Below are 10,488 nucleotides of genomic sequence, written 5' to 3' on the forward strand. Positions count from 1 at the left end.
AAGCAACCTAAGTAGGCATTTCTCAAAAGAAGACATACAAATGGCCAACAGATACATGAAAAAAAAAAAAGCTCAACATCACTAATCGCTAGAGAAATGCAAATTAAAACCACAATGAGATAATCTCACACCTGTCAGAATGGCTATTACCAAAAAGACAAAAGGTAACAAGTGTTAGCAAGGATGTGGGGAAAAGAGAACCCTTATACACTATTGGTAGGAATGTAAATTAGTATAGCCATATGGAAAACTGTAAGGAGGTTCTTCAAACAACTGAAAATAAAAGTGCCATATAATTCAGCAATATAATCCAGAAATACCCACTTCTGGATATTTACCCAAAAGATCTGAGATTGTTTTGTCAAAGAGACATCTGCATTCCCATGTTCACTGTAGCACTATTCACAATAGCCAAGGTATGAAACCAACCCAGTGTTCACGACACTTAGCTAGCTTGGCTGCAGCTCGCTTTTGCTTCCTAAAACCTGCCCCTGCCACTCTTCCAGAGGAGCTGCTGTGCCTGTATTTGCAGAGAACAAAATGTGCCTTGGAGTTTACTCCCCTCCCCTCGGCCAGTAGAAAATAATTGATAGTGCAAGTTTATGAAAGCCCAGCTCCCTTGCCTCAGGGCAGGATAGCTCTGAGGGGTAACTTCAACTCCTTGTACTCCTGTGGGATAAACCTAGGCTTTGCCTGAAATCACACCTTGCTTCGTTTCTTCTCCTTCCCCCACTTCCTTACCAGTTTCTGCTGAGATCCCTCCCTTCCTAAATCACGTGCACAGCACAGTGATTTGCACTATTGATGCAAGACAAGCAAGCCCCACCATTGGGGCTTATCCCAGGAGGGTTCTTGGCTTCACCCAGGAAGGAGTTCAAGGGCGAGCTGGTGGTATTAGACAGCAGCTTTTATTAAAGTGGCAGTCCACAGCAGCAGCAGAGGTACTACTCCTTGCTGAGCAGGGCTATCCTAAAGGCGATGTGCCCAGAATACCTAGTTCTACAGTCGTAGTTATACCCACTTTTCATTATATGAAAATTAAGGGGCAGTTTATGCAGAAATTTCTAGACAACGGTGGTAATTCCAGATTACCAGGTTGTTGCCATGGAAAAGGGCAGTAACTTCTGGGTGTTGCCATGGCAATGGTAAGCTGACATGGCACACTGGTGGGCATATCTTTCCACCCCATGCCTGTTTTAGCTAGTTCTCAATTTGGTCCTGTGTCTGAGCCCCACCTACAGATTTGAGCCCCACCTACAGAGTTGAGTCCCACCTCCTAAGTTGAGTCTCGCCTCTTACCTTACCATGTCCATTTAGCTAAGCCACATAACCTAGAATTCCCTTCCCTATACAGTTCTGGATTAGGTTTGGCCACAGAATTTAGCATCCAATGGGGAGGGCAAGAGTGAAGCAGCATCCAACAACAGGTGAGGGGCACGCAGTGTTGCAACTCATCTATATTGTCGTTGGTTCCCAGGCTTACCTGGTTGGTGAGGGGTGGTGAGCAGGTCCACAGTTACTCCATCTCCTGACAGCCCTCCCCCTTCAATCTTTCCCCTTTTAGTTTCTCCTCCTTCCACATCTCTGCTTCCTGGCCAAAGTGAGTGTCTAAACCCATGACGACAGGCACCACCTTCTCCTACAAGAGACTCCACATCATGGAAGTTGGAGGCATGCAAGTGGTTAACAAACCAACGTGAGTTCCAGCTTATCCCCATAGGATTCAGTTCTTCCTCCCCTCTTCTCTTCTACACCCATCTTTCCTTCCTGTCTGCCTGCCCTGCTGACTTCAAGCCCAGCACCAAACACAGAAGCAACGACCGTAAACAATTCAACCATCTCCCATCACTGTGTTTGGCTACAACCCTAAAATCAATCGCTTATTCCATATTACTCCTTGTAGATCTGTTTCTCTGATTGAACCCTGGCTCATACACACGGGAATCCTCAGACTCTCCTTCTGGGGAATATGACCTAAGACAGTTGGGTTTTTGTTTTGTTGTTTGTTTGTTTGAGACAGGGTCTCACTCTGTCACCCAGGCTGAAGTGCGGTGGTACAATCTCAGCTCACTGCAACCTCTGCCCCACCAGTGGTCGAGCAATTCACCTACCTCAGCCTCCCGAGTAGCTGGGACTACAGGTGCATGCCACCAAGCTGGACTAATTCTTGTACTTTGGGGTAGAGACAGGGTTTCACTATGTTGGCCTGACTTTAAGTGATCCACCCGCCTTGGCCTCCCAAAGTGCTGTGATTACGTGCATGAGCACCCGGCCACCTAATACACATTGTTTAATAAATGATGGGCTTTGTGACTTACCAAGGCCAAGTGGTTATTTGGGCAATGCTGGACCTCAGTCCAGGGCTACATGACTAAAGGCCATGTTCTGTCCCCTAGAGCACGCAGCCACTGTAGATACTGACCCATGCCAAAGCAGTGGATTCAGGGGGACTTCTGGTTCACAGTCATCTAATGCATATTGACAGAATTCCTCCAGATGTGCAAATATTATATTTAATACTTAAATTCATTAAATTCAGCATGTGCAGCCTGCATGCCAGCAACAAGAGGAAGTCACCATTGCGGAGAATCTTGCAGCAGGAAGTCTGAGGGCAGAAACTCACTAAATCTCAGCACAGGCACTCTTGTGGAATATTGATAGCTGGTCTGATACCTAAATAGAGTATCTCTGGCTCTTCCTACACCAGCAGGTGTTTCTTACTCCCGGCGCCTGAAATGTGTGTGCCTTCTAAGACTATAAAAATAAGCACTTCTCATATTTCTATATACGAACACTTAGAAACAAACAACATTTGGAAAGCTGCATACATTTTATATGAAGTCATTCCACTTTTACAAGAGTCTTGCTAAGCCTGATGTATGAGCATAGATATTTGTATGTCTATAAAGTTCTGGTGCTGATGTCCTTAAAATTCTCTGTTCCAGAGAAAAGTAGGGAGAGGCAGGACAACTGTGACCAAGGATTGCTTTGCTTGAGAGCTCTTCACTAAACACACTGACTTTCTAAAAACTATGGACAAAACTATTTAAAATTATTTGTTGGTGGTTCCAGGACTCCCCGAACCCCTGTATATTAATACCAAATTCCTTGATGCTCAAGTGCCTTACATAAAATGCTGTAGTATTTGAATATAACCTATGCACATCCTCCCATACGCTTGAAAGCATCTCTACATTGCTTATAATACACAATACAATGTAAATGTTATGTAAATAGTTGTTATACTGCATTGATTTTTTATTTGTATTTTTTTTTTTTTTTTTTGAGGCGGAGTCTCGCTCTGTTGCCCGAACTGGAGTGCAGTGGCCAGATCTCAGCTCACTGCAAGCTCCGCCTCCCGGGTTTACGCCATTCTCCTGCCTCAGCCTCCCGAGTAGCTGGGACTACAGGCGCCCGCCACCTCGCCCGGCTAGTTTTTGTATTTTAGTAGAGACGGGGTTTCACCGTGTTAGCCAGGATGGTCTCGATCTCCTGACCTCGTGATCCGCCCGTCTCGGCCTCCCAAAGTGCTGGGATTACATAGGCTTGAGCCACCGCGCCCGGCCATTTGTACTTTTATTGATAATTTTTTTCACATTTTATTCACTCTGAAATTATTTTTATTGTTGTATTGTTTATTTTTCATTGGCTTTTTTTTCTATATTTTCAAACCACGTTGGTTGGATACACAGACGCAGAACCCACAGGCCAACCGTAAATTTTAAAAATGTTTCTATCTATCTATATCTGTGGTTTACGATATAGATAATGTATATTTATATCGTAAATAGTATCTAGGTAGATATATAATCTGCCGTATATCCAATCATATGTAGATATAGATAGTTTAATAAATATAATATAAAAATCAGAAGCTTCTATGAAACAAAAGTAGACGTGCTATAGTGTAAAAGGCAGAAATGCAGAAACAAAAAGCAAATTAAACAAGAAAAGAATTCAAGACAATTTAAATTCTAATAGAATAATTAAAATCCACAACTGGAGATAATTTAAGCCAGAAAGGGGCATCAAAAACTATGTGTGATATAAAGAAACAAATCTTTAGGCCAGGCGCAGTAGGCTCACGCTATGTTAATCCCAGCACTTTGGGAGGGGCGAGGCAGGCAGATACTTGAGGTTAGGAGTCAAGACCAGCCTGGCAACAGGAAAGCCCGTGTTTATATAATACAAATTTAGCTGGCATAGGTGGGTGTGCGCCTGTCATCCCAGCTTACTCAGGAGGCTGAGGTCACGAGAATTGCTTGAACCCAGGAGGCTGAGGTGCCGTGAGCTGAAATCATGCCACTGTACTCCAGCCTGGGCAACAGGGCAGGACCCTGTCTTAAAAAAAAAACAAAAAAAAAAAAAAACAAAAAACAAAAAACCTTCGCCTCTTAATTGAAAGCTTTTACCAGGGACAAGTAAAATGTGTAGACAACAACCTGTCACAACTTATAAAAGTTCTTTCCAGATACTAACATTTGACATGAAATGCTGCCCACACATACATATTAAATCTAGAATTACAGGTGATATTTTTTAGTGCTGCATGAAGGTATTGTATACATGCTGGGAAGTTTTTTCTTTCATTTTTATTATAAAGGCAATATAAGTTCATGATAGGAAAGTCAAACAGAGCAGAAAGGCATATACTCAAGTACAAAGGTCTGATCCTGAAACTCGCTACTCATTTCGACTCGCCAGAATCTAAATTCGCTCGCGGTTGAGATCTATTTGTTCAGCCGGGCGCCGGTGGCTCACGCCTGTAATCCCAGCACTTTCGGAGGCCAAGGCAGGCGGATCACGAGGGTCAGGGATCGTAGGACCATCCTGGCTAACACGCGTGTAAACCCTGTTTCTACTTAAAAATACAAAAAATTAGCCGGGCGTGGTGAGGCGCCTTATAGTCCCAGGACTATCGGAGGCTGAGCAGAGCAATGGCGTGAACGCGGGAAGGCGGAGCTCTGCACTTGAGCCGATGATGGCGCCACTGCCACTCCACTCTGGGCGACAGACGGGACTCCACCTCCAAAAAAAAAAAAAAAAAAAAAAAGATCTGGTTTGTTCTAGGACTTTTCTATGGCCATCACATGCAAGTGCCATTTACCGTTTTGTTTTTATCAAATGGGACCCATCACTATCACATTACTGTTTGCAACTGCTTTTTTCAGTATACAAAATGCATATTGGGTATCTTTCAGTATACAGGTTTCATGCTCAATATTCTACTTTTCAGAGACGCCATGAAGAAATTTTTAACTCTCTTCCATTCTTGGAATTTAGGAGAAACTATCCAAGAAATAACAATAGTCCACACAATGATATAATGAATACACATTCTTCATACTACAAGCTCCTCACTAGAATATAAGTTCTATGCTGCTTTGCCACTCAATAGTAACTCCAGGCAGGTGGTAGGAGGGCTGATTGCGTGACAGAGTGTGTGGGTGCTGGGCCCAGTAGAAGCTGCGCGGCGGGGTCAAGCGCAGGGATGTGGACGTGAAATGGGGGTGGGTGAGGTGTTGGGGTGATCTATACATGTATTTAAAATTTCTATGTGAGCCTGTAATCCCAGCACTATTGGGAGGCCGAACGGAGTGGATCACGAGTCGGAGATCAGACCATCCTGCTTTAAAACTTGTAAAATCCCCGAGATTCTGCCTGTAGCCGCCTTTTAACTGATATAAAAGTGTTATAGAAAAATAAACTAGGCCAGGCGGGGGGGGGTGGCGGGGGGGTGTCCGTGTTATGTCCTTGATATCTAGGATGGGTCTGAGGATGTGAGAATTGTGTCGTTAAATCTTGTCTCTGGGGGTCGACTGTTTGTCGATTGAGCTGGTCTGTGTTGCCCTGCAGCTCGAGCGAGAGAGGCGACTCTCCTGCGCCAGTGAGGAAGAGATAAAAAAGAGAAGGAAAAGAGAGTTCTAGTAGATTGACCAATCGCCTTCCAAAAAGATTATTTCACTGTATACTCGTATGTATAGTTTTTTTGGTTGGTTGGTTGGTTGGTTATTTTGAGACAGAGTTTTGCTTTTGTTGTCCAGGCTGGAGTGCAATGGCGCCATCTCGGCTCACCACAACCTCTGCCTCCTGGGTTCAAGTGATTCTCCTCCCTCAGCCTTAGCTGGGATTACGGGCATGCGCCACCACGCTTGGCTAATTTTTGAATTTTTAGTACAGACGGGGTTCCACCATGTTGGTCAGGCTGGTCTCGAACTCCTGACATCAGGTGATCCGCCCGCCTCCGCCTCCCAAAGTGCTGGGATTACAGGTGTGAGCCACCGCGCCTGGCCCTATCTATAGTTTTTCAGTGTTGTTTTGTTTTGATTAGCTAGGGACGTCATCTGATCAAACAGGCTTAACACAACACAAATTCATTATCTTCCAGTTCTGGGGGTCAGAAGTCCAAAATGGGTGGGTAGAGCTGCAGTCCTCCTGGGAGCCCTAGGAGAGAATCCATCTCCTTGCCTTTTTCAGCTTGGAAGGGCTGCATTGCTTGATGTAGTGCTCCTTCCACATCACTCTGAACTCGGCTTCCTGTCACATCTCTGAATCTGATCCTCCTACTTCTCTTTCTCTTATAAGCACATTTATGAAACATTGAGTCCACCTGGATAATCCACATAATCCCCCCATCTCAAGAACCTTAACATAATCACATCTGCAAATCCCCCTTTGCCACATAAGATAACATGCAGGCTCCAGGGATTAGGATGTGAACATCTTGGGAAGCCAATATTCTGCCTATCACCGCTTGGGAATCAGGTTTGAATTTCAGCCTTGCCATTTCAAGCTTCATTTCCTAAGTACGTGTTGAGTACCCCCATACCACTTCCTGAAATAGATCTAAGAAATTCACTAACTCGCTCCCGTGGCCTCGCCCAAGTTATATAACCTCCCTGCACCTCCATTTTTCTCATTGGCAGAACTGACTAAATTAATATCTGCCTCACAGGAAACGCTGTATGTAAAGTGTTTGCAGGCAACCCTTTCCACTTAAACAGCATTCAGGAATTATATGCTATTTTCATCTTGACAAAATGTAAGCAAAATACCAGATTAAGCAGTAAAGAGGTAGAGGAACAGATCCTCTTGGAAACGCCTGGTGTGAATGCAAATTGGTAGAGGCTTTCTAAAAGGGCAATGTGGCAATGTGAATGTAATGAAAAGCCTTACAATTTTTTTTCTCTTTATCCCAGTGATTATTCATTTCCAGATGTGTATCTGAAGGCCATGGTTGAATTTACAGACAAAGATGTTTAGTGAAATATTATTTATATTACTGGAGGGGGAAGAAGCAGAAACAGACCAAATGTCCTCTAATAAGCAATTAGATAAGTACACCCACATTATGGAAATCTGATCGGTCATATAAAAGGACTTTGTAAAAGAATATGAAACATCATGTTCAGAAGTCTGCCAAATGTTAATGACAAAGTTGGGGATTTAAATCAGGGATATTAATTATCTCATATCGGTAAAAAAAAAACAAAAAAAAAAAAACAAAAAAAAACAAAAAAAAACAAAAAAAAACTTGTGTGATGAGAGAATGTGTGTATAGATAGAAAAAAAAAAGGACTAAATAAAATAGATGTCATGATGTTAACAGTGGTTATTTCCACGTAATGGAAACAAGTGGTTTTCATTTTTGCTTACTCGTATTTTCTATTTTCTAATAATAAAGTTGGGGAGTTTCTATACAAAACAATTCCTCTGCTAGTTCCATTATCAGGCATTTCTAGGTACAGAACAAATACTGCGGGATGTGTCCCTCTAGTGGAAGGCGGGACTTTAAAAAATAGTTTATTGTATTGAAGTCTTTTGAAGGCAAACGGGGTCTGACGTTAGTAAAGGATTCTGCTTATTCCACAACCACCGCACTCCAGCCTGGGTAACATATCAACACCCTGTCTCGGAAAAAAAAAAAAAAAAAAAAAAATTAAAAGAGGGATGGAGACCAATCGCAAAAGGAAGGGCCAAAACTACCCTAGGAAACAGGTGCCACTAACTCTAGGAGCATTTGCAATATTGAGCAGTAACTTTTCAATTGTCGATGTCGGGGATTAAGCTCCTTAGGCTTACTTCCCCTCCCCTTGCGTTCTGGCAGCTTGCGTCTACGGTACCAGGGGATGTGGACCCTCAAAGAAGACATGGATGGAGCCTTTTGCCTGCGAGCTACACCGATCCGGAGCGCCACTCCCTCCAAGTGACTGAATCTTTGGCTCCACTGGGCTCTTCTTCGGCTGAGTTCGGCGGACGCTTGCCTTCTCAGGCTCGGCTCTCTTCGGCTTTCTGAGAGCACTCTCGTCCTGGCCTCGGCTACTCTTCGGCTGCGTTCGGCCCACGATCGTCTCAGTCTCGGCTCTCCTCGGCTACGTTCGCCTGGTTTTCGTCGTCTCGGACTCGGCTCTCTTCGGTTGAGTTCGGCCTACTCTCGTCTCGGAGTCGGCTGCCCTTCACGCTCGTCTCTGAGTCGGCTCCCTTCGGCTGCGTTCGGCTGCGACCCGGAAGAGCTTCGATGGAGCCGGAGCTGCCGGCTCGACGGACAGCTATGGCGCCACTACTGGAGTACGAGCGGCAGCTGGTGCTGGAACTGCTCGACACTGACGGGCTGGTAGTGTGCGCTCGCGGGCTCGGCGCGGACCGGCTCCTCTACCACTTTCTCCGGCTGCACTGCCACCCAGCCTGCCTGGTGCTGGTGCTCAACACGCAGCCGGCCGAGGAGGTGCGGCCGCGCCGGCACAGGAGTGAGGGAGTGTTGGGGGACTCCTGAGCGGATGCGAGGCCTCTGACAGGGATGGAGGAGCTCTGGGGGGGATTCAGGCCCCTGACACTACGCAGTGACACAGAGAAGGATGTCAAGGGTCCCCAGGGGGATGCAGGTCCCTCACACTGCGGGGACACAGACGTATGGGAGGGGTCGCGAGGAGGATACCGGTCGCTCACGCTGTGCGGGCATACTGAGAAGAATTGGAGGGGCCCCGAGAAGGCTGCAGGTCCCTGGCAGGAGTTAAAGAACACTAAGAGGAATGCAAGTCCCTGACACTGTGCGGGGACTCTGGGAGGACAGGGAGGGGTCCCGAGAAGGATGCAAATCTTTGACCAGAGTTCAAAAACATTAAGAGAAGTGGGAGGGGTCCCCAGGGGATGCAGGTACCTGACACTGTGCAGGCACAATGAGACTGATGGAAGGGTTCCCGAGAAGGATGCAATTCCCTGACAACACTAAGAGGGATGGGAGGGGTCCCCAGAAGGATGCAGGTCCCTGACATGGGTGCAAGGGCGTTGAAAGGTGAAGGGGCTCTGAGTGGTAGGAGAGGATCGGAGGTCCCTTCAGGGAAAGGGGAGATGTCGAAAGGAGGATCTGGATAGGAATAACGGGAGAGTCCTGAAGTTGGCCATTAAGGGAGTTTCTGGGGGCAGAAGGATGGTCCCTGAAAGGGAACAGTGATGAAGATGGAAGGGTCTCTGAAGGTGATGGGAAGACATGAAAGGAGATGCTGAGGCTGGAAAAACCCAATAGGGAAAAGGAGGGACCAGGAAATAGGGCATTTACTAAGGCTGTGTTAAGAGGGCCATCGGGTCAGAAAGCGATTGGATCTGGAAGCTGAGGATGTTAGCAAAGGTTAACGACAGTTAAGGAGAATAGAGAACACTGAGAAAGATGGAATGGGGCTACACTTGGGGCTGGGGGATGTTGAGAGGGGACACAGCTTGGGTCTGACAAGTCTGATGATCCCCTAGATAGATCAGGTGGTGAGGAGAAAAATGTCAGCTGAGAAGAGTGACCACAGTCCCTTTGAGGCAGGGACCCTGTTTGATTCATGTGGGTATCCCCAGTGCTTGGCATAGGGCCTAAGGCAACATACAGTGCCTAGTAAAAGTGGTTTTAAACTGGGGATGTAAATAAACCAAGCCAAGGGATCCAGTGACATGAGGTCCCTCTAGGATGGATCAGCACAGAACTGATAGTCTAAAACTGATAGGTCTGGGAAAAGGATTCTCTTGTTACCTTCTCATAGAATGCGCTTGGCTACAAACCTGGCTTTGGTGGGAAGTATTTTTTAGGTAACAGAAATCTTTTACTCCACGCTTTTAAAAGTTTCAGGTTTTGTGTGTGTGTGCATATGTTATTGTAGTTGAGTGCTGATAATGACTGAAGTTCAATTATTCCTTAGTGTAAACCCCAAAACAAGAAAAACCTCATTAAATGTAGACTGGTTGGTTGAAGTTACTATAAAGAAGTAACTTAGGGCCGGGCGCGGTGGCTCAAGCCTGTAATCCCAGCACTTTGGGAGGCCGAGACGGGCGGATCATGAGGTCAGGAGATCGAGACCATCCTGGCTAATACGGTGAAACCCCGTCTCTACTAAAAAATACAAAAAACTAGCCGGGCGACGAGGCGGGCGCCTGTAGTCCCAGCTACTCGGGAGGCTGAGACAGGAGAATGGCGTGAACCCGGGAGGCGGAGCTTGCAGTGAGCTGAGA

General features: G+C 45.9%; 1 protein-coding gene across 1 annotated transcript in view; it reads left to right on the top strand.

Annotated features, from left to right (window-relative positions):
- Positions 1-1,632: 1,632 nt before the first annotated feature.
- The window catches only part of ERCC4 (ERCC excision repair 4, endonuclease catalytic subunit), a 35,834-nt gene continuing 26,978 nt past the window's right edge, over positions 1,633-10,488 (top strand). The window contains 2 exon segments of the mRNA XM_017890722.1: positions 1,633-1,696; positions 8,108-8,725. Of these exon segments, the coding sequence (XP_017746211.1) occupies positions 8,519-8,725 (207 nt within the window). The 5' untranslated portion in view covers positions 1,633-1,696; positions 8,108-8,518.

This window comes from Rhinopithecus bieti, unplaced genomic scaffold (genome assembly GCF_001698545.2).
Source record: "Rhinopithecus bieti isolate Rb0 unplaced genomic scaffold, ASM169854v2 scaffold_19459, whole genome shotgun sequence".
Lineage (NCBI taxonomy): Eukaryota > Metazoa > Chordata > Mammalia > Primates > Cercopithecidae > Rhinopithecus > Rhinopithecus bieti.